Source organism: Anomaloglossus baeobatrachus, chromosome 5 (genome assembly GCF_048569485.1).
Source record: "Anomaloglossus baeobatrachus isolate aAnoBae1 chromosome 5, aAnoBae1.hap1, whole genome shotgun sequence".
Lineage (NCBI taxonomy): Eukaryota > Metazoa > Chordata > Amphibia > Anura > Aromobatidae > Anomaloglossus > Anomaloglossus baeobatrachus.
Genome location: NC_134357.1, coordinates 225,807,634 through 225,832,633, shown reverse-complemented (window position 1 = coordinate 225,832,633; position 25,000 = coordinate 225,807,634). Strand labels below are relative to the sequence as shown.

At 44.7% G+C, this 25,000-nt stretch overlaps 1 protein-coding gene across 1 annotated transcript in view; it reads left to right on the top strand.

Moving 5' to 3' along the window:
* LOC142312711 (catenin delta-1-like) overlaps positions 1–25,000 on the top strand; it is a 239,087-nt gene that overhangs the window by 167,343 nt on the left and 46,744 nt on the right. Inside the window, exons 12-13 of the mRNA XM_075351699.1 lie at positions 14,622–14,772; positions 14,895–15,078. Coding sequence (XP_075207814.1) covers positions 14,622–14,772; positions 14,895–15,078 — 335 coding nt within the window. The remainder of the gene's footprint in view (positions 1–14,621; positions 14,773–14,894; positions 15,079–25,000) is intronic.

The window sequence follows — 25,000 nt, the reverse complement described above, 5'->3', positions numbered from 1 at the left end:
GTGGATCTATAGGGAGCAGGGCCGACTTCTCCCAGTTTATTAGGAGTCCCGAGCGCCCACCAAATTCTTTAATAATATTAATTGCTGGGCCCACCGATGTCCCCAACCTCCCTGTGATACAGCAACAAATCATCCGCATAGAGGGAGACCTTATGCTACAGACCACCTATCTCAAACCCCCTTAGGCTATGTGCCCACGCTGCGGAAAATGCGCAGATTTTGCCGCGGATTTCTCGCGGAAAAGCCGCGGATTTTCCAGAAATCTGCAGCACAGCTACTCCCCAGCCATTTCTATGGCATTTGCGAAATGCTGTGCCCACGCTGCGGATTTTTCCGCAGCGGAAATCGTGCGGATTTTCGTGCGGAAAAATCTGCAGCATGCCAATTATTGTTGCGGATTTCTCCACATGGTCCCATATACTTACCTGCCTCACCCGAGTCACTTTCTCCGTCCGGTGTACAGGAGCGCGGTGAATCTAGGTACAGGAAGGAAGAGGTGGGTGGAGCCTGCACGAGCTCCGGTCATGTGACAGCCGGAGCTAGTTCAGGCCCGCCCACCTTCTCCTGAAGACGCTGAGAGAGTGACCCGGCTGCCGGAAAGCGAGGTGCTGCATGATGGAGGTAAGTATGAACTCCCCCGATCACTGCAGCACTTGTTCTGCATTGAGGATGCAGTGCCGAAGCCATGGTACTGTATCCTCAATGCAGAATACCCGCACCATATCCGCAGGACATTCCGCAGCATGGAAACAGACAAAAGTTGTGGTGCTGTTTCCTGGGAGCACCTGCGGAATGTCCTGCGGATATATCCGCAGGACACTGTCCCCGTGGGCACATAGCCTTACGCTAACGGACGCACGAAGCATAGCCGCCAATGGTTCAATTGCCGCTGCAAATAGTAATGGAGAGAGAGGACAGCCCTGTCTCGTGCCCCTGGCCAAATTAAAAGACAAGGAGGTACAACGATTATCTCGAATCCTGGCCCGCGGAGAGGCATATAACAATTTGACCCAGCCAATAAATCTGAAGCCAAGACCCAATTTCTCCAAAACTACCCATAAGAAATCCCATTCAATACTGTCAAAGGCCTTGGCTGCATCTAATGGCAGGACTGCCCTCTCCTTGTTTCTCCCCTCAGAAATTAGCTGTATCCCCAGGAATAAACGTCGCAAATTGATGGAAGTGGATTTATTGGTGATGAATCCAGTCTGATCCTCGTGCATCACTGACGTGATCACCCGGGATAATCTGTTAGCTAGTATTTTAGCGATTAATTTAATATCTAATGTGAGCAGCGAGATGAGGCGGTAGGAGTCAGGCGCAGTCGGATCTTTTCCGGGTTTTAATATTAGAACAATAATAGCCTCCCTCATGGATGCAGGGAGGGACCCCTGCTCCTCAGCATCTCTGAATACATCCAAGAGTCTTGGCAGCAGCAGATGGGTATATAATTTGTAGAATTCCCCTGGGAGTCCATCCACACCTGGGGCCTTTTCATTTTGGATTTGACCGAGCGCCTCCTCCAGGTCTATATCTCTATTCAGGGATTCTCTCTCACTATCTGACAGACTGGGGAGAGTGATCTCCTCCACAAAGCCCCGCAGTTCCTCATTCCCATAATGCGATTTAGAGGAGTATAATTGGGTGTAATACTGTTGCATGAATACTGTTGCATGACCTTCACAATCCTCCCACTGTCCCTCACCTCCTCTCCAGTGACAAGTTTCAATTTGGTGATATAGGTCAATCCCTCCTGTGCCCTAGCAATTGTAGCCAAGAGATGTCCCACACTCTCCCCCTCTGTAAAGTACCGCTGCTTAAGGAAAAAGCGTTTTAGTGGCCAAGGAAGTCATATGGTCTCTCAGAGCTCTCTGTGCCCTCTCTAAGTCCCGCTTGACATCATCTGTAGGGTTAGATATAAGATGTCGTTCTGCATCACCTAAAGTGTCCGTCAGAAACTTAGTGCGCTCCCTTGTTTTCGCCTTTCCGGTGCAAATTTCCCTAATATATGTCCCACGAACATACGCCTTCATTGCGTCCCACACTATGTTTAGATGCCGTACCGTCATTTATCACAAAATATTCCCGTATAGTGTCAGTCAGAGTGCCCCCTATCAGTTGTATCTAAAAAGGGTTGAGCCGCCACGGTATACCCGCCAGCTGGTCTGGGTCCCCAAGCCTTAGACGGACCTGTAGTGGGGAGTGTTCCGACACCCCCTGGCCATGTACGTGACTGAAGCTACACAAGGCAGCAGCTGAGCATTTCCAATGGCCAGGTCAATCCGGGACAGTGAATGATGAGAACTAGAATAGCATGAGTACTGCCGGACCTGCGGGTTTCTAATATGCCAAATATCTACATATCCCACCTCCTCAATCAGTCTGGCAAGGGATGTAGCTGCTGCCGCCTCTGAGATATTCCCTGTGTGTAACTTATCCCAATACGGGTGCAAGTAATTCTTATAGTCTCCTACTAATAGGGTGGGGTCCTCTGGGGGGGGAAGTAACAAAATTGAGAATACGTTTCAATGGTTCCCCTGTGTATGGTGGCGGAATATAAATTGCAGCTACAACACAGCGCACATTATGAAGGACACAGTAAAGACATACAAATCTACCCTCCTGATCCACAGAAGATTTAAGACACTCCAAACTGCACTGTCCTGTGTACTAGGACACTCACCCCCCCTGGAATGTGTGGTATATGCAGAGTGGTACTCGTGGGCTATCTATTTTTTGTGCAGCAAGTGGAGCCGCTCCTTCAAGTGCGTTTCTGATAAGAATATTATGTCTGGCTTAAGCTGCTGTAGAAACAGAAAAACTGCACATCTTTTACTGGCTTCACCCAATCCTCGCACATTCCAGGCCACTATATTAACCTCCTTCGCCATAAGGGTGAGTGCACATATGCAACAGCAGGGGGCAGCAAGCGGGGACCTCCGGACCCATCTGCAACAGTTCCCATAGATGAGCGTAGATCAAACAGGTGCATAAAACAAAAAGGTCAGACAACACAAAAACATACACAGTAAACCAGGACATTCCTCTCAAACAGAGGGAAGTGGGGCTAAACATTAACCCAAAGAGCACATAACTGTTTAAATGCCTGAACAGTCATCAACTACATAGTAACCTATCTGGGTGGCTCCTGCCAACCGTCCATAAGTGTTCCAGCCGGGAAACATAGCAAGTTCACCTCAGCAAGTCCAACAGCAAGGAATTAGCAATAATCCTCAGCAGTGATTTCTGCGCAGTCCTTTTTCATTGTTATCGAGCCATGCGGCTGCATCCTTTTGGAGTGTCAAAAAAACTTTGTCCCACCATCCGCTACCACTCGCAGCCTGGTAGGGTATAACATTGAGTAAGAGATCTGCAGCTGCCTCAGGCGGTTTTTGACGTCAATAAATTGCGCTCTCCTCTGCTGGATTTCAGTGGAAAAATCTGGGTACAGTGAGACCTTATGGCCGTCAATAGCCAGATCCTTAATCTCCCGGGCTCTGCGGAGCGCAGTGTCACTGTCCCTGAAGTGCAGTAGCTTGAGGAGGATAGGATGAGGGGGTGCCCCTGGTGGTGGGGGTCTAGTGGGGACCCTATGTGCCCGCTCAATAGTGAAGAAAGGAGAAAACAGATCCATGCCCAAAGTCTTGGGGAGCCACATATCAAAAAAAGCTACTGGGTTATTGCCTTGTGCCTTTTCTGGGACCCCAACTAGACGGAGATTGCTTCTGCGGGATCTGTTCCACCTTAGCCCTAAGCAATGAGATGTTGTGAATTGCTCTGCCAAGGTCCCGGGTCAGAGGGGGAAGCGTATCCTCTGTGGCACTGACCCGGTCTTCCAGGGCCCCCACCCGTACATTGACCCTCTGCAGCTCATGCCTGATGGATGAAATGTCCATTTTAATTCCTCCCATCTGTATGTTCAAAGTGGCTAGCATATTATTGCAGGTGTTTACTGCTGCAAGCACATCACTGAGGGTGGGCTCTGCCCTCCCAGGATCTGTGTCTTCATCTGCAGCTCTAAAGGGGGCTTTACACGCTACGATATCGTTAATGTTTTATCGTCTGGGTCACGTTGTTAGTGACGCACATCCGGCGTCATTAACGATATCGCAGCGTGTGACACGTACCAGCGACCTTAAGCGACCTAAAAAATGGTGAAAATCGTTCACCATGGTCTTCCCAAACTCAAAAATCGGTAAGGGTTGATTTTCAATGTGGTTCGTCGCTCCTGCGGCAGCACACATCGCTATGTGTGACATCGCAGGAGCGAGGAACGTCTCCTTACCTGCCACCGGCCACAATGTGGAAGGAAGAGGTGGGCGGGATGTTTACGTCCTTCTCCTGCAGACCCGCTGCTTCCATGTCCGATCATTGTTGTTCCCCCGGTAAGCACCACTGCCTAAAGGACCTTGCATGACGTCATAGCAATGTGACCAGTCTGGTGTGAATGTTGAACAGACATTGGCTTACAGACTAGTCACATGACTGACGTCATCTAAGGTCTTGGAATCGGGAAGGTGGAATCATCCCCTCACTGTCAGCCTACTTCTTGCGTTATGCAAGAAGGAGGAGGTTCTGAGTTTTAGTTGGCCATACATAGTAATTGAATTAAGAAGTGAAACTATAATAATGCAAAATATATATATATAACATGAAGCACTTTCATTTTACATAAGACCTTAATAAATACAGATAGGTGAATGAAAATACAGAGTCAGAAAAATCCCTGTTAAGGACCTCAGCAGCATAAAGTAGAAGGGTATAGCTCATGTCACCCTGCATGTGGTCAATAGCCCAAATCATGCATAAGGATCTCCACATAGAAGACCCAAAGAGAATTTCCAAGTGGGGAAGAAAGTAAATCCAGCCCTACATAGAGGGATCAAGCTTACCCATATATGAAGTACAAGTGTCACCGCTGCAAAAGGTCCTATGGGGAAGGAGGAAAGCCCCGACGCGTTTCGCAATGCTTCCTCGGGGGGCTGTGCGATCCTAAATGATGAGCCTCACCTTATATATCCCCCCAAATAGTGTTCATAATTACCGCCGTTTTTTTGCGCCGCATGCGCAGTAGCGGTGCCCACGGCCTGCACGTCACTTCCGGGTCTCCCCGGCGGAAGTGACGTCCACAAGGGGGACTACACTTCTCGCCGGAAACGGAGCTCCTCAGTGCGCGCGAGATCGTGAGCAGTACTGGGCATGCGTGAGCACGTCGGCCATTTTGGATGTGGGCAAAGTTGTGGGCAAGTGTAAAAAGGATGTTAAAAGCGTCAATTTATCACTCATATTATTGGAGAGTGTGCAAAATTAGTCTCACTAGGGTATAGACAATGCGTATAGCAGCAGAAGCAATGATTTAAATAGTCAGAAACCGCACATGTATATGTGCATACATATCAGGATATACAGATCCACAGCGTCATATAACCACAGTTTCATAGTTGAAAGAGGGGAGAATATATAGGCGTTTTTGATGTATGAGGGGCCACAAAACAAGCCCCCCATACATCTACATTAATGCATACTGTGGATATGAACATCATAATCATATGCAAGGGTCAATCAGATTCACAGATTGGAAGAATGAATCCCATTAAATCCATTACGTAGTATGCTCAGTTGTATATATTCAATTACATTCAAGGAATAATATAATTATCCACATATGTGCATGTGATCATGTCCCTGCGCATAACATACATACTTGCATAACACAAAATGCATGTGTACATGCAACACATGCACACCCGCATAAAACATGCTACATTACAAAAAAGCACTATTGATGAAGTGATCCAGAGAGCTTTATCAAAATGGTATTCAAGTCCCAGATAGAAATTTTCAAGGGTAGATGTTCATCCGTGCCCACAATGATGTCCAGGGGAGAATACAGATGCAGGTCCATCACATAGTTCACATCTTAAAGTAAAGGGACAGAGAAGAAGACAATTAAAATCAATTAAAAAACAAGAGGGAGAATTGAGAAAACTCCCTCCCCAGAGAACCCGGATATAGATGTCTCACAAAAATGAAGAAAAACTCATTTTTTCATTAAGGCCAATAGGAGCCATGGTCCCTAAGCGCACAATCCAAGAACACTCCCGTTGGGAGAGGATTTTACCATAGTCCCCACCTCTAGTTCCCAGATGAATGACATCTATACCCCTTACTTTAAAGTTTTTAGGATCACACCCATGCTTTACTTTATGATGTCTTGGTAAGTGCTTCATGTTATATATATTTTTCTAAAAATGAAAGTGCTTCATGTTATATATATTTTTCTAATAAATATTTTGCATTATTATAGTTGCACTTCTTAATTCAATTACTATGTATGGCCAACTAAAACTCAGAACCTCCTCCTTCTTGCATAATCTAATCCTGAGTGGCCCTTTACATACCATTATCTATCCATGTTTGATCCTTTTTTGTCTAATTCTTGCTTTGTACAGCGCGATATAGCAGAGCTGACAATGCTTTCTCTGATTCTCTCTGTAGAGCCACTTGTCTTTACAGGGTGATGAAGCAGAAATTCCTGTCCCTTTTGGATTACGTCAGACGAAGGATTTTTTTTTTATAATAAAGATGGGAGTCTTTTTAATGTTTTTTTATTTCTAATAAAAAAAAAAAACTTCTGTGGTTTTTGGCTTTTTTTTTTTTTTTTTTTTTTTTTTTTTTTTACTGTTTACTAGAAATTCATGATGGCCATATCTAATTTGGCGTGACACCATGAATTTCGGGCTTAGTACCATCTAAAAATACAAAGCTGGTATTTAAACCCTTTATTACCCAGCATGTCACCGCCACCAGGGCCACTGGACGGGCTGGGTAAAACGCCTAGAAATGGCGTCCTTTCCAGTGTGGGCTGCGGGGAATCCCAGCCCCCAGATGCCTGGCTTTACATGACTGGCTATCAAAATACAGCGGGAGCCCATGCATTTTTCTTTTAATTACTATTATTTATTTATTTATTTTATTTTTTTTTTTTTAAATCATTAAAAAAATAAATGAATGAATGGGCTTCCCTGTATTTTGATCGCCAGTCGAAGTAAAGCCAGGCAGATGGGGGTGGCAGCCCGTAGCAAAAAACTCCTTAGTCCGACGTAATCCACAGGGACAGCGATGTCATCTCTGCTTAAACCTTCAGGCCCCCAGCCTATTTTGACCTTACTGACCTCGCCATTTTGCGCAATTTTGACCCCTGTTCCTTTATAATGTTATAACTCTGAAACGCTTCAACGGATCCTAGTGATTCTGAGATTGGTTTTTCGTGACATATTGTACTTCATGAAAGGGATAAATTGAGGCCGATATTTTTTTGCATTTATTTTTGAAAATGTTGTAAATTTGGCGAAAATTTTGAAAATTTCGCAATTTTCAAAATTTGAAATTTTATGCCCATAAATCTGAGAGATAAGTCACACATAGTTACTAAGAAACATTTACCACAGGTCTACTTTACACCAGCGCAATTTTCTAAACAAATTTTTTTTTTTTCCGTTGGGAAGTTAGAAGGGGTCAAAGTTCATCAGCAATTTCTCATTTTTCCAACAAAATTGACAATAGAAATTTTTTTAGAGACCACATCACATTTAGAGTGACTTTGAGAGGCCTAGGTGACAGAAAATACCCAAAAGAGACCTTATTCTAAAAACAGCACTCTTCACGCTATTCAAAACCACATCCAAGAAGTTTATTAACCCTTTAGGTGCTTCACAGGAATCAAAGCAATGTAAAAGGAAAAAATGAAAATTTACTTTTTTACACAAGTGTTACTTTAGCCATAAAATTTAGCATTTTCACAAGGGTATCAGGAAAAAATGCACCATAAAATTAATTGTGCATTTCTCCTGAGTATGCTGAGAACATCATTCTCCCTCTGTACAAATCACTCGTCAGACCACACTTGGAATATTGTGTGCAATTTTGGGCGCCTGTGCTCAAGAAAGACATTACTGACCTTGAAAGGGTTCAGAGGCGGGCTACTAAAATAATAAATGGAGTGGGTGCATTACAATACATGGAAAGGTTATCAAAATTAGGTCTATTTACTCTAGAAAAGAGAAGACTTAAGGCCCCGTCACACTAAGCAACATCGCTAGCAACATCGCTGCTAACGAACAACTTTTGTGACGTAGCAGCGATGTTGCTAGTGATGTCGCTGTGTGTGATATCCAGCAACAACCTGGCCCCTGCTGTGAGGTCGTTGGTTGTTGCTGAATGATTTGGGCCATTTTTTAGTTGTTGCTGTCCCGCTGTGAAGCACAGATCGCTGTGTGTGACAGCGAGACAGCAACAACTAAATGTGCAGGCAGCAGGAGCCGGCTTCTGCGGAGGCTGGTAACCACAGTAAACATCGGGTAACCAAGAAGCCCTGTCCTTGGTTACCCGATATTTACCTTTTGTTACCAGCCTCCGCCGCTCTCACTGTCAGTGCTGGCTCCTGCTCTGTGCACATGTAGCTGCAGGACACATCGGGTTAATTAACCCGATGTGTGCTGTAGCTAGGAGAGCAGGGAGACCAGCGCTAAGCGGTGTGCGCTGCTCCCTGCTCTGTGCAGCTGCACCCTGTACTCTATACCCTATATATGTACCCTGTGCACATTTAGTTGCAGCACACATCGGGTAATTAACCCGATGTGTGCTGTAGCTAGGAGAGCAGGGAGCCAGCGCTCAGTGTGCGCTGCTCCCTGCTCTCTGCACGTGTAGCTGCGTGCGCTGCTAACCAAGGTAAGTATCGGGTTGGTTACCCGATATTTACCTTAGTTACCAAGCGCAGTATCTTCCACGCGGCGCTGGGGGCTGGTCACTGGTTGCTGGTGCGCTCACCAGCAACTCGTGTAGCGACGCTCCAGCGATCCCTGCCAGGTCAGGTTGCTGGTGGGATCGCTGGAGCGTCGCAGTGTGACATCTCACCAGCAACCTCCTAGCAACTTACCAGCGATCCCTATCGTTGTTGGGATCGCTGGTAAGTTGTTTAGTGTGACTGGACTTTTAGAAGAGACCTAATAAACATGTACAAATATATCAGAGGGCCATATAGAGATCTCTCCCATGATCTGTTTGTACCAAGGACTATGACAAGAACAAGGGGGCATTCTCTTCGATTGGAGGAAAGAAAATTCCTACATCAGCATAGAAGAGGGTTCTTCACGATAAGAGCAGTGAGGCTCTGGAACTCTCTTCCTGAGGAAGTGGTGATGGCCAACTCACTGAATGAATTTAAGAGAGGAATGGATGCTTTTCTTGATAGCAAAAGTATAGAAGGTTATAAATCGCATAATCTTACAGGTAGATAGAAGAGCGACCAAGATTATTAGAGGAATGGGTGGGCTGCAATACCAAGACAGGTTATTAAACTTGGGGTTATTTAGTTTGGAAAAACAAAGGCTTCGGGGGGGATCTAATCACAATGTATAAACATATGAGGGGACATTGCAGAGACCTTTCCAAAGATCTCTTTACACCTAGGCCTGCGACTGGAACACTGGAGCATCCGCTACGTCTTGAGGAAAGAAGGTTTAATCATAATCACAGACGAGGATTCTTTACTGTACGAGCAGTGAGACTATGGAGCTCTCTGCCGCATGATGTTGTGAGTGAGGTTTTTTTTGCCTTCCTCTGGATCAACATGTCAGGCTACGGGTTGAACTAGATGGACTTAGAGTCTCCCTTCAACCTTAAAAACTATGAAACTATGAAACTCATATGTGGTGGAAATCAAATGTTTGGGCGCACAGCAGGGCTCTGAAGTCAAGAAGCGCCATTTCACTTTTCAAACGCAAAATTGTCTAGAATAGTTAGCGAATGCCAAGTTGTGTTTGGAGACCCCCCTGAGGTGCCAAAACAATGGAGCTCCCCCACAAGTGATTCCATTTTGGAAACTAGATCCCTCATGGAAATCATCTAGATGTTTAGTGAGCACTTTCAACCCCTGGGGGCTTCACAGAAGTTTATAATGTTGAGCCGTGAAAATAAAAAAAAAAAAATTACCACCAAATTGTTACTTCAACTAGGTAGTTTTTTTTTTTTTTTTTTTTTTTTTAACAAGGGTATCAGGAAAAAATGCACCATAAAATTTATTGTGCAATTTTTCCTGAGTACACAGATACTTCATATGTGGTGGAAATCAAATGTTTGGGCGCACAGCAGGGCTCGGAAGGCAAGGAGCGCCATTTGACTTTTTGAATGGAAAATTAGCTCCAAATGTCAAATTCCGCTCGATGACCGGCCAAATTTTGAACAGTCTATCAAAATTCGGACCATCGCGGGGAAGGCTGTCCGCATTGTCCCTAAAATGGAGAAATTGATGAACGGCCTCAAACAGTTTGTGTGAGTCATGACCATGCCAAATATTGGAGTTTGATATAAAATATCAGTACTCCAGTATTGGCAAATTTCTGGTTTCTTCACAATCCCCATGTGAAGGACCAGGCCCCAATATTTCATCATTTCTACTGAGTCAATGGGACTCCAAGTAGAATATGATGAATTGGGGTTTTCGGCCAAACATTCCTGGACATACAGGTTAGTTTGCTCCACCATAAGACTGACAATTGACTCCGAGAAATAGACTTTGAAAAGTGTATTTCTCTGAGGTTGGCAGTCTCAAACTGGATTCCTGATTGGGGAATGAAATCAGGAATCCGTGGAGTAAAATTTTCAGGGACGGGGGTCCAGACAGGGGAACTACTGCTAGGTTGGGCGTGACTAGCAGTAGGTTGGGGGTTAGGCTAGTGTCCCACTTGCGATTACCGCGCGTATGTCTCGCACGTGTTTCACTGTGAAACACCCGTCACAGACTCACACGCTGCTCACAGGAGCGGGTCGGCTGCATAGAGATGCATGCAACTGACCCGCTCCTATGAGCAGCATGCGAGTCTGTGACAGGTGTTGCACTGTGAAACACGTGCAAGATATACGCGGGGTAATCGCAAGTGGGACACCGGCCTTACTCACACTTGGCTGTGGGTCTTCCTCCATTGCCTTAGTCTCTTCTTCCTCTGAATGATCTCTTGTCCTGCGACATCTTCATGGTGGCAAGTCTGTGTTACTGGAGGAGGAAGAGAGGGAGGAATAGAGATAAGTGGGACCATCTCCCTCACTCTCCTCTTCGGAGGGACGAGCGGGACATTTGTGTGTGTGCAAAAAAACAAACCCTAAACTTTATTATAGTGTGCGTGTGTATGTGCAAGTGTATGGTGAAACTTTCTACTGCAGGAGGGGACTGAGGAGATGCAGGAGCCAGCAGCAGAAGGGGCGTAATCACTGGGCCCAATCACTAAGGGGCAGGGGTGCAATCATCGGGGCGCAGGGGGACGCAATCGCAGGGGTACAATCACCGGGGCGCAATTACCGCGGCGCAGGGGGACGCAATCGCGGGGCGCAATCGCAGGGGGCGCAATCGCAGGGGCACAATTGCAGGGGCGCAGGTGGGACGCAATCGCAGGGGCGCAGGTGGGACGCGATCGCAGGAGGGCGGGTTGATCTGCCCCCTCCTGCCCAGTGATCAGCCCCCCCCCCCCCTTCCCCATTTCTTCCGCTGCCCAGTGATCCAGGAGAATGGAAGGATCTTAATATTAAATTGCTTCTCATCCCTCAATTCCCCTTGCTTTAGGGTTTTTCCAACTGTTTGCCTTTTAAAGGGGTGGTTCACCCATTTTTTTTTTTATTTTGTCTATGGATGTAACTTACCATTTTGGGAGTCTGTTTAATTTGTCTCTATTTCCAGTTCTGGCACTGAGCGGCGCTATCCTGCACGCTCAGTGCCTGTCACATGACCACTGGAGCTGTGGCTCCAGTGGTGTGGCTTCTGATGTCCCGACCAAGTTCCGGGCACTCAAACTTGACGCTTACGTCAGAGGAGGCTGGCACCACTCTCACTGATTGACTGGGCTGTGGGCGGTGACTACCGCTCGTCACAGCCCAGCATCGAGGGGAGGATCCAGAGAGCTTTAGTGTGGAGCGGTAAATGCAGAGCGCGCCGCTTACCATCGGTCAGCTGTGGGAGGTGCGGGCTCCAGTGTGCAGGGGTGAATGCAGAACGCTCTGCTTTACCATCAGTCAGCTGTGGGAGGTGCGGGCTACAGTGTGGTGTACAGGGGGGGTTTCCTCAGCTGAAATCCCCCCTGCCACGCAAGTGAATGATCACACTATCCACCCGCCCGCTGTGCTCAGCTGTCAGGAGAGCCTGCGGTGTCGGCAGTGTGATCATATAATCCTACCAGCTGCACAGGTCCCAGAGTGGAGACAGTGATATGCTCTGCTCTTACACATAGTGTTCTATATGTCACTATCTTGCTCCACTCTGGGACTTGTTGTGCAGGTGACCAAATGATAAAAGCTCTATTACCATGATTAGGCAATGCACACAGGATGGAGGGGAGGGAACTGTTTTGGTGGAGATCTGAGGGGAGGGAACAGTAAGGGGTGCTTCACACATAGCGAGATCGCTACCGAAATCGCTGCTACGACACAGTTTTGGTGACGCAACAGTGACCTCATTAGCGATCTCGCTGTGTGTGACACTGAGCAGCGATCTGGCCCCTGCTGCGAGATCGCTGCTCGTTACACACAGCCCTGGTTCGTTTTCTTCAAAGGCGCTCTCCCGCTGTGACACACAGATAGCTGTGTGTGACAGCGAGAGAGCGACGAAATGAAGCGAGCAGGGAGCAGGAGCCGGCATCTGGCAGCTGTGGTAAGCTGTAACCAGGGTAAACATCGGGTAACCAAGGTGGTTACCCGATATTTACCTTAGTTACCAGCCTCCGCAGCTCTCATGCTGCCTGTGCTGCCGGCTCCGGCTCTCTGCACATGTAGCTGCAGTACACATCGGGTTAATTAACCCGATGTGTACTGTAGCTAGGAGAGCAGGGAGCCAGCGCTAAGCAGTGTGCGCGGCTCCCTGCTCTCTGCACATGTAGCTGCAGTACACATCGGGTTAATTAACCCGATGTGTACTGTAGCTAGGAGAGCAAGGAGCCAGCGCTAAGCAGTGTGCGCGGCTCCCTGCTCTCGCGGTTATGATCGCTGCTTCGGCTGCTGTGTTTGACAGCTAAGCAGCGATCATAACAGCGACTTACAAGGTCGCTGTTACGTCACAGAAAATGGTGACGTAACAGCGACCTCGTTGTCGCTGTCGCATAGTGTGAACCAGCCCTTAGAGTGGGTGTGAGATAGATTGCTAGTTACTGCAAAGGATTATGGAATTTGTAGTAACGGAACCCAGTTAGTCAAGAGAGCGATTAACCCCATCAGAGCTGGAGCCATAAATGAGGATGTTCTGCTAGAGCACAATAAAAGGTAATATTTGTAAAATAACATGATAATGTTTGGAGAGGCACATATTGGCAAGATTTATGACAAAAAAAATCAGTTTTGGTAACTGGACAACTTCTTTAAGTGGAGTTAGAATTTTTGTACAATGAAGTCTGTGGGTTTCACAGGTGACGCTATCTTCACTGCTCACGTAACTGCACAGCTTCTTTCACTTCTTTCCTGTGTGCTTTACTCTGTTTTTCTCTCTCGTTCCTGAGGTACTTTCTCCCCTCTCCTCAGCATATCTGTGTGCAACCAACCTCTCTCCAACACAAAAATTGGGATGGGGGAACACCGAGCTGTCAGAAATTTTAACGGATACTTGTAGCATTATTGCAAAACCAGAGTTTGACAAAGGACTTTAGATTACATTTTTTGAGGTCTTTATTTTTTTACTATCAATTGATCTGTGTAAGTGCGTGTTGTTTTGTTGTTTTTTTTGGGTTTTTTTTTTTTGCCATATTATTTTTTTTTTCTACCATTCACCTGTGCAAAAGTTTGTGTTTTTATTCGCTTTCTAAATTCAATTAAACGGGGTTAATGGGAACCAGTCATCAGATTAATGCTAAGAAAGCCATGTTTTTAGCCAAACAATGATTGCATGGTCATGTTGAATGGCCTTAATTGCAGCTGAGCCAGTTAGTGAGTATATACTGCTTCTCATCTAACTAGTGGGAGAAGCCGGCTGGAGATCGGCCTTGGACCAATTAATTGAGACAAAGTCCGCAAAAGAGTTTTCAGAGTGTTTCCTCAAACGCTGGAGCATTTCAGCATAAAACAATACTTTTCTGCAGTCCCGCAACCGTTGTGTGATTCATGCGGTCTATACTTTGGTCAGAATGAATAGGAGTTTCCCTTTTTAACCTAAAGCAATTTGAACAATGTATTTTATTTTGTGGTTTTACACAAAATAAAATATATTTTAACATATGTATATTTTTTGCTATTCTGTTTCTTTGCTGTAGTCCTTGAGTATCACCAAAATGCCATGATTTGATGGAATCCCCAGAATTCCTGTAGCAATTTCAAATGCACAGACTGTTATTAAAATCCCAAATGCATGACCTTTTGGGGTTGTTTGGGGACTTCAGAAACATTCTTCTGTACAATACCTGTATTAGATATGTCTGAAAGAATTTTAATATACTACTTTTTTTTGTTTGGGGTTATTTTTTTTTATTTTTTTTTTAAAGTGACAACCTACTATATGGTTTGTGTATTGGTGCATTCTTTGTATGGCTTTTGTTATACACGGTCATTGTGCTTGCACTATATTTGATGTTTTGTGGTGTGCGCTTTCACAGTATGGCCGCTCTATTCGTGCTGCTGTCCGTCAGGAGAAAGGTCTGTCGTCACTTGCTGATCATTTGACCCATGAAAGTGAGCGTGTTGTACGTGCCATTTGTGGAGCACTGCGCAATCTATGTGGAGACAACCGGAACAGAGAGCTAATAGGTGAGGCAGTAGGACTTTGGAATGCGATACATGCCAGATATTTTAAGATGCATCAGAAAGTGATTCGGAAGGTCATGCAAATTTATTCCTTGGTTCACTTTTTTCATTGTCTTTTGATTCAGGTAAACATGCTTTAAGTAGCCTGGTGGCTCGTCTACCCGGTCCACAGTCTCCTATAGCAGCAGATGATACAACTGTGGCAATACTGAGCACTATTCAAGAAGTTATCACCAACAACTTAGAGGCTGCTAAGAAACTGCGAGAGAGTCAAGGAATTGAGAGACTTGTTCTTATTAACAAGGGAGGGTGAGTGCTAACTAGATTTATGATTTTAAGTCTTTGACTTTTCCATTTTCTTAATATACATATCAGGAAAATTACTTTCAGAGAAGTACGAGGGGCTACTGATAAGTCTTTGGCTTTACCCAGAAAGAAACTAGCTGGAATGATGAAACTTTACATTTATTCCACATACTCTCCACTGATGTCACCACACTATTCCAAGTTGTGTAAGCCTAACAAAAAGGATTTCAGTTGTGCCTCAAACCAGGCATCCGTAGCAGCCATTGCATCCGAAATGGTGGGAAATTTGGTACCCTTGAGGTGTTTCTTCAGGTTTGGAAACAGATGATAGTCGGAGGGAGCTAGATCTGGTGAATAAGGTGGGTGGTCAAGCAGCTTGAAGCCCAGCTCTGCCAGATTTGCTGTGGTCGCTTGTGCAGTGTGAGTGGAGGCGTTGTCTTGCAGGAACAAGATTCCTTTGGACAGCTTACTGCACCTTTTGGTTTTCAAAGCTGCCTTCAAATGGTCCAAAAGTTCAACGTAATACCTTGCATTGATGGTGGAACCCTTTTGAAGGTAGTCCACTAGCAGTACACCCACCTTATCCCAGAATACAGACGCATTCACCAGAGGTGCATCTAGGCTTTCCGGCACCCGGGGCAAGAATTCAATTTGGCGCCCCTCCTCATGTGACCAATTTATGTGATTTGCACACTTAGTCACGTGATGACGAGCTGCTCTTAATAATTATCTCCATGTATAAAGAGTAGTGTTGAGCGGATCCGCATCCGCACGGTTTGAGTGCCCGATCAGAGTCCGACCAGTACCCAGGATTCGGGGTGCACGATCTGGATCCTTTTTTTTTTTTTTTTTCCTCTCTCCTCTCTCCTCTCCTCTCTTTCTTTCTCTTTCTGTCTCTCGCCTTCTCTCTCTTTCTCTTTCTTTCTCTCTGTCGTTCTCTCTCTCTCGTCCCGGATCCCGTTTTGTATGGCCGCGGACCCGGATCGGATCCGGACTTTGGCGGCAATCCCATCCGGATTCGCCGGACCCGGATTATGACCAATCCGCTCAACTCTAATAAAGAGAAACATATTAAGAAAAGCTAATTGTCTCATGCAAGTATGAAAATCACATATGAGTGGAGAGGCCATGTGGTGACTGCTGGAACCAGCGAGCAGAGCTGAATCCTGACAGGGAGTATATTACATGCTGTTATGATTGGGCTACAGGGCTTAATTTTATATGTAAAGGGCTTCTCCAGGTTTGAGATAAAAATCTGCAATCACTGTGCCCACACTGCACACTGTCAGGATTCTCTGGTGCCGATGGTTAGAGTCGGGGGGGGGGGGGGGTCACGAAACTGCAAGTATAAGATTTACATACATGTGGTCACATGCTGACTAGACATGTGTGGCCTCGCTCAATGAATATGAATTGAGTGAGGCTGGACAAGTCAAATCAGAATGTGACCAGAAATATAAAAATCTCATACTTGCGATCACATGACAGTCCACTCTCGTCACTGGCACCGGAGAATCCCAAAAGTGTGCAGAGCATGCATTATGAGAATTCAGAAGCCTGCAGTCACCTAGGGAGACTAAAAACTTTCATCTCAAACCTGGACAACCCCTTTACTTATAAAATTAAGCAGTGTAGCCTAATTCTAAGTAAAGGGGTTGTCCAATCTCAGAATTTATGTATTACTTGTGTACAGGATCAGAACTTGTAACAGCACCAGAACCAGCAGAGGTGCAGAAATACATAATTAGAACCCCCATCTATACAGAAACACAGCATCACAACCACCAGAAGCACAGAAATTCATAATCGGAACCACCAGCAGTACAGAAATACATCCATATAACCCCATCAGTTCAAAAACACAGCATCAAAACCCTCATCAGTACAGAAATACATGATCAGGACCACAAGCTGTACATGGTACATAAATTGTAATGTCAGCTCAGACATATACACATTTGTATTGCAGGAATCTACAACTTCCAGTACATCCTTAACCCCTTCAGCCCCGGGGCACTTTCTGTTTTTGCGTTTGTTTTTTGCTCCCCTTCTTCCGAGAGCCGTAACTTTTTTATTTTTCCGTCAATCTTGCCATGTGAGGGCTTGTTTTTTGCGGGACAAGTTGTATTTTTAAATGAAACCATAAGTTTTACCATATGGTGTAATGGAAAACAGCATAAAAATTCCAAGTGTGGAAAAACTGCAAAAAAAAAGTGTGATGGCACAATAGTTTTTGGGATGTTTTATTCACGGTGTTCACTATATGGTAAAACTGATGTGTGGGTATGATGCCTGAGGTCTGTGCAAGTTTGTAGATACCAAACATGTATTGGTTTACTTGTAACTAAGGGGTTAAAAAAATTCACAAGCTTGTCCAATAAAAGTGGCCTACGTTTTGCGCCATTTTCCGAAACACGTAGCGTTCATTTTTCGGGATCTATGGCTCAGTAATAGCTTATTTTTTGCATCTCGAGCTGACGTTTCGAATGGTACTATTTTTGCGCAGATGCTACGCTTTTTATCGCCTGTTATTGCATTTTGCGTAAAACTTGCGGAGACAAAAAAAAAACGTAATTTTGGCGTTTGGAATTTTTTTGCCACTACGCCGTTTACCAATCAGATTAATTTTATATTTTGATCGGGCATTTCTGAACGCGGCGATACCAAATGTGTATATTTTTTTAACCCTTTAATTGTCAATGGGTGGAAAGGGGGGTGATTTGAACTTTTAGGTTTTTTTTATTTTTTAAAACTTTTTTTTATTTTTATTTTACTAGTCCCCCTAGGGGGCTATAGTGATCAGCAATCCGATCGCTCTTATTTATCTGCTGATCACAGCTATACAGCTGTGAACAGCAGATACAGTCACTTCCTGCTTCCCTGGCCTCCGGGCCGGGTAAAAACGAAACTGAAGCGTCATAGCTGCAGGCGTCATCACATGACCCTGTGCTACGATGGCAAACACCAAAAATCACGTGACTTCCGGTGGGGGCGGCGGTAAGTGAAAATCTTCACCGCGCGTATATACATCTCTCTGCCAGACTTTGGCAGCGAGATGTAAGGGGTTAATGTTACGGGTGGAATGCGATTCCACTCGTAACATGCAGGCACACATGTCAGCTGTTGAAAACAGCTGATGTGTGCCAACCAACGCCGCCTGCCTGCAGGAGGGAGTGGGGCTTAACGGGACACGCTCCATGACGGATATATCCGTCTATGGTCGTGAAGGGGTTAAAATCCTGGTGACAGATTCCCCTTAACACCTAATCTGAGAGCAGCATAACGTAGGGGCAAAGATCCTGATTCTAGTGGTGTCACTTATTGTGCTGCTTAGTGAAGTTTCGATAATCTACTGCTGATTAAACAGTGATTTTATCATTACAGGACTGCTGCCAGGTAGTCCAGCATATTCATCAGCTCTGTATAACTGCTAGATCTTCAGCAGAGAAAACATTGATTTTATCAAAATAACAGCAAAGAGCTCAGTAAGTGACACATCGCTGGAATCAAGGTCTCTGTCTCTATATTATGCTGCTCTCATATAGGGGAGCAATAACTTGGTGACAGATTCCTTTTAACAATGGTAAGGAGATACTTGGGAGTTACCAATCATCATCAGACTGCGGACCGTACAGGAATTACAGTAAGGCCTCAGTTCCACTTGCGTTTTGCACAGACTAGTGCAATCAGTTAAACCATCGAATTGCACTCACACCAGTGTAAAATTATGGGGCAGTTTCCATCTGCGATTGATTTTTCATGATTATATTGGCATGAGAACAGAATTGCAGCATGCTGTGTTTGGCAGCGAATCTCAGCTCGCACACCCATACAGGTCTATGGGAGCGTGTGAAACATCGCACTGCACTTGGATGTCATCAGAGTGCAGTACGATGTACGCAGAGACAGCCCGTGGAGAAGGGGGAGAATTACTCCCTCCCTTCCACTTATCCGCACCTGTGATCCAATCACAAGATTGGATGACAATCGCATGACACTCGGCTCACGCTCGCAAAAGAGCCTGAGCCGAGGGTCATTAGCATATTGCATCTGATGCTCTCGCAGGGGAAGCAATGCGCAAGTGAGACTGAGGCCTAATGATGAGAATTAGTCAGTATCACAAATAAAGGCTGGAGCCTCATTAGCGTATGGCATGGTGGTGGGGGGGATAGACAGTAGTGGGGGTATACAGCACTGGTGTCGGGATAGACAGTTCTGGGGGTATACAGCACCGGGGGGATAGACAATTCTGGGGGTATACAGCATTGGGGTCAGGGGATAGAGAGTTTTGCAGGGTTTACAGCACTGGGGTGGGGGATAGACAGTTCTGCAGGGTATACAGGTCTGGGGTGGTGGTTAGACAGTTCTGCAGGGTATACAGCACTAGGGGGATAGGACATACAGCTCGTTGGGATATTAATGCTTCTGCTCCTCTTCATCTGTGGGTTGAGCCTAGAATGTATGGGCTCCTTCCAGGTTAGTGGGCGTGACCAGCTTCATGACAAATTAAGTCATACCTGGAAGGAGCCCGTATATTCTAGCATCTACCTTCATCTGTGGGAGCGCTGTGCACGCTGCGTGTTCGCTCCGCCCACAGATGAACTTGGTTCCTACACGCGGCGGTGAAAGGTGAGAATTTAAGAGCCTGCAGCCAGGGAAGTGCGGCTACCGGCATGAGCAGTAAGGTCCCCGGAACTTGGCTCGGGGGCCGCAGCATATATCACCGTCCTTGCTGACTGGTGCTGAAGCCGGCCCTGGCCGCCCGGGAAACTCTGTGCTGCATCAGTCGGCCCGACACTGCGCCTGGGGCACATTCCCCGCCAGCCCCCCCCCCCAGATACGCCTCTGCCATCACCTTAGTGGCTGATTTTTGCACCCTGAACTTTTTGAACGAGTAGATCCACCGTGCCTCCACTCTTTAGACTGCTCCTTGTTTTCAGGGTCATGCAAATAAATACAGGTCTCATCCATAGTGACCAGTCAATCCAGGAAGTTATCAGTGCAGAAACACAAATGCAGGGGAAGTTTTCACTCGCACAGCAACAACGATCTCCGTAAGAACAACCACTCTCTGTCGTCCACGACGTTCCTCATCATTGGTGCTGAAGTGGCCCATTTTAAATTTGGCAACCCAGTTCTTAATGGGAAGGTTCTGCGTTTTTAATTTTTGTATTAATAGTGATTATGAAATCAAGTATTTTTAATACAAAATTAAACTCACTTTATTTAGTTTTTATTTAATTCTAGTTTTACTGAAGCACTGGGGGCTGCCATCTAGGATTTACTGTGTGTAACGACAGTTACCCACCTCCTTTATGGCAGCCCCTGTGCATTCACTCTGATGGTCGGACTCAGACGCTATACTTATTACAGGACAGCTCCCTGCTGTGACCTGGACGCGCCCCCTGGGCTGTCCAGATCACAGCAGAGGGAGATCGGCGCCATGTTTGTGAATCACCAGATCCATGTTATTATATTACGTTTTCTTTTTTTGCTATGGTCCCCAACATCAGTATATTTACCTACAATTGACTCATAGTTATATATGAAAAATTATATGTATATATGAGTTAGTCTCCAAGTGGATTTAATATATCAATTCATTTTATTGGTAGAAAAATTATTTTTTATGGATACACCAGGGCTGTGGAGTCGGTAAGCCAAACCTTCGACTCCGACTCAATTTCTCTTGCACCGACTCAGACTCCAACTCAGACTCCGACTCCTACATATATTGCTTATAGTTAGGTGAAAAATTTATTGTAGTACATGAACATGTGTATGTGAACATCAGACATTTAATAATTTTTATGATACAATAATCAATACACTTGGATAGAATATAAAATATATTTATTGGATACAACTTTAGAACACAAACTGTAATAAATTGTAAATATGTAATACACTATGTAATATACAGTAGATTACATCTATATCTTGTGTGTATTTATCATATATATATATATATATATATATATATATATATATATATATATATATATATATTTATTTACATATTTACAATTTATTAGTTTTTTTTGTTCTAGAGTTGTATTCTAATAAGGATATTTTATGTTCTATCCAAATATATTGATTATTGTATCATAAAAATAATTAAATGTCTGATGTTCACATTGTACTATAATAAATTTTTCACTTAAATATAAGCATTATACTAAATGTTATTATTTAGTAAAATATTCAGCACATTCTGCATTGCACTACTGTCCCCAATTTATTATATATTTTCGGAGTCGGTGCATTTTATACAGACTCCGACTCAACCAAAATGAGCTCCGACTCCACGACTCCGACTCCACAGCCCTGGAATACACACAGTGCAGATAGTGCTTTATAAAAACAAATTATACGTTAAGGAAAACAACTCACAGGGAAGTGTGACCTAGGTTACATACATGGCAATTACATTAGATGTATATTTTGTTTTTATAAAGCACTATCTGCACTGTGTATCCATAAAAAATATAAATAATTTTTCTACCAATAAAATTAATTGATATATTAAATCCACTTGGAGACTAATTCATATATACATATAATTTTTCATATATAACTGAGTCAATTGTAGGTAAATATACTTTCTCCCTGTCACCTGCTTGACCTGTGTGAGTAGCAGCGCTCCTCCCCCCGCCGCTGCTGCTACAGTCTCCAATGACACCCCCCGCTCTCAACCCCCCTCCCCATCGGCCTGTGTCAGTGCCGGTGCCCCTCCCGCCGCCACTGCTACCAGTCTCCAATGACACCCCTCGCGCCGCCACGGCTACCGTCTCAAATGACACCACCCCCACCCCCCCGCTCTCCTTGCCACATCAGGCGTGCATCCATGCAGAGCATTGCGTGCATCCATGCAGAGCATTGCGGGCGTTCGTGCGGGGCGTGGCATGCAGGCTGAGCATTGCGGGCGTCTGGGCGTGCGTGCAGGCTGAGCATTGCGGGCGTCTGGGCACTCATGCAGGCAGAGCATTGTGGGTGGGCATAAATGCGACAGGGCGCGCTGCACACCCCGATGCAGCAATGTTATGTGGGGAGCACTATGCAGCTGTCCTTGGTGACACTTTAGACATTTGTGGTCACCAACAAAATGGCTCCGCACGGTGTCCCTAAACGTCCTCTTCCCTTATCCTTTTGGAAAGACCCAGGTTGGGAGGGGGAGATGTGTCATCACACACAAAAGAGCAGATTCTACCCACTTTACTGCAGCTGTAATGTGAACTACTTCTACAGTAGGAATTCAGTAGGATTTCAGCAGCTGCTCCCCCTAGTGTTTAACAGTGGAAAATATCAAACTTTTTTAATTTTTTTTTTTTTTTTATATTTTGCTCAATTAAAAACAAATAATATTTTAAACAATACATTAAAACATTAATACTTTTACATTTTTTTTTTCAGTTATTGAATTTTTTTTTTTGGACGACACCTTCCCTTTAACTGTGGAATATGAAGGGCATTGATCCCCCCAATGTCTGCGACATATCACCATGAATATCCTTTGCGGACTTAACTTGCAGAAACAAGAATTTTATTACTCCTTTGCTTTCAGTTGCTGTGAATATCGCATTAGACTCCGACATTTTGTTTTCCCGCTTGCGAAGAACACTGTTGCTATAAGGAACAAACACAAAATTTTGAAAACATGTATTATACATAAGGCTTTCATGTGATGTAACATTCGTTACCATAGAAACAAGTAAAGATCATAAAGCCAAAGACTTCTCAGCAGGGTTATTATTATAGTAATGGCCCCAAGGTTTGGGACTTTATGAATAATTTGTCATGATGGTCAGCTTTTAATCTGGTGACTACCTTGGTACCCAGTACAGTTTATAGCTACATTTTGAAGCCGGAATTTTCACAGTTAACAGGTATAGTCAGGTTAACCGCTTTCTAACCTGCACCATATAGATGCAGCACTGGCAGAAAGTCTGAAAAATAGAGTGCTACCGTACATGTGCCCAACTGCCATCAGCACCTGGTGTTGGCTGTAACAAAACATTGACATCATGCTTAAAAAATGGAGTTTGATCCAGTCTCTTCCATTTAACCAGTTGATATCAGTCACTATCCTTCTGTAATCTTTTCAGACCTCTGATCGTGGTGTGCTAGTAGGTGACCATGGGTATAGATGGGACCCATAATACATAATACACTGAACTCCCAATGTAGTGCGAAGTCTCCTTTGTGGGACACAGACAACTTTTAAACTGGAATTTTTTTGTCTTCCAAAAAGTGAACACCCTAATAAGGGTATAATCTGTGTGAATAAAAATCTGCCAGAGTTGCTGAATTTTCATTAAAAATTCATATTTTAAATGTTTTACTTATGATTGTCACCACATATAAAGTAAAGTCTCCATCCCACAAAACTTTAATGACAGAATCCTGACTTAATAGGTTTGAAAAATTGCAAGATTTTGCGACTTTTGGCGACTTTTTACCAGTTTTTCCCACCTCTAACAAAATGGGCAGAGCTGGGGTGCGACCAGGGAGGGACGACACAGCTAATCCAATTCATGATGAGTTCTGCCGTTCCCTGCTCTGGAGATCTTTCTCCAATACCTGACTGGAGTGAGACTTGTGGCGTAGAGCACGCCACTTACCAGATGCTCCAGAAAATCATGGATTCTTGCAATGCTGCGATTTTTAAATAACAGTGGCCATTATTTTTTTTTTCTTCAATCAAGTTTGCGTAAACCTGTAGTACAAGCAAATTAAAAAAAAAAACACCTTTTGAAATAACCTTTTCTATATATGACACTCTCCTGGTCCTTCATTTGTATTCAGCAACTTTATTTTTTTTTTTAGTAAAAAAAAACAAAACCCTACTAGCATTCATCTTGCACAAGTCCAGATGCATTGCTGAGTCACTTACTAGGATCAGATTGTAGCTTCCTATGGAAGTTTATAAAAAGAAGCAGAGAGAGAGGCAAAGTTTCACATATTAACCCAGACAGGAAGAAGGATTCAAGTCCAGAATTAGTATTCTATAAAAAAGCATTTCTGGAAAGTTTTTCAAAACAAGCATGTTTTTTTCGGGAACTCTTTAAATCAAGGCAGGAATATAAAAGCATGCCAGTCTCAAAGTCTGTTGGTGTAATAAGTACCAATTTTATTTATCTCTTCATGAATAATACTAATATTTCCTCACTTATATAGCGCTATTAATTCCACAGCGCTTTACATACATCAGCAACACAGTCCCCATTGTGCTCACAATCTAAATTCCCTATCTGTATGTCTTTGAAGTGTGGAAAGAAACCCACGCAAATGTGGTGCCCCAGGGTACTGCACCTGAGTTTAAGTGCTGTGCTCATCCTGGATTCCAAGGTGACCAGTGACTGTTCCACACAACACCAAAAACTACACACCGCAGATTTCCCTCCCCAATGGGGACTGGAATTAGGGTCTGGTCACAAAGGGGGTTACCACAGCGGTTGGGTCTGTAGAATGCCACTGCACTTAGGGACTCCCAGATCCTCTGGATTCGGGACTCAGTCAGGGAGGAGGAGTCACCAGAGAGTGGGAGGAGCCAAATAACAGTTAGTGACAATTGGAGTAGGGAGTCGGGAGGGACTTCGGTCGAGAGAGGAGCTCACCTAGTGACGTCGGTGAGACATAAAAGTTACGGTCGCCGGTGGGATACGGTGTCAGTTCCGCCAGGACCGGCGCAGTCGGGGTGTAGAGCCCTAGGTTAGGGAACGTTTCAAGCTCTCCTAATATACCGGGAGAGAAGATTTCACATTTCTTCACCCACCACAGTGTCCGGGGCACAGCAGCATATAGAGCCTGGGAATTAAGACTTAGAGGCCGCCCACTACAGGTTTGCGCTGCCTGCGAATGGGTCGGAACTTTTTACACAAAAGAAGGACCCCAAGCAGCTTCAAGCCACGGGGACCCGCCAACA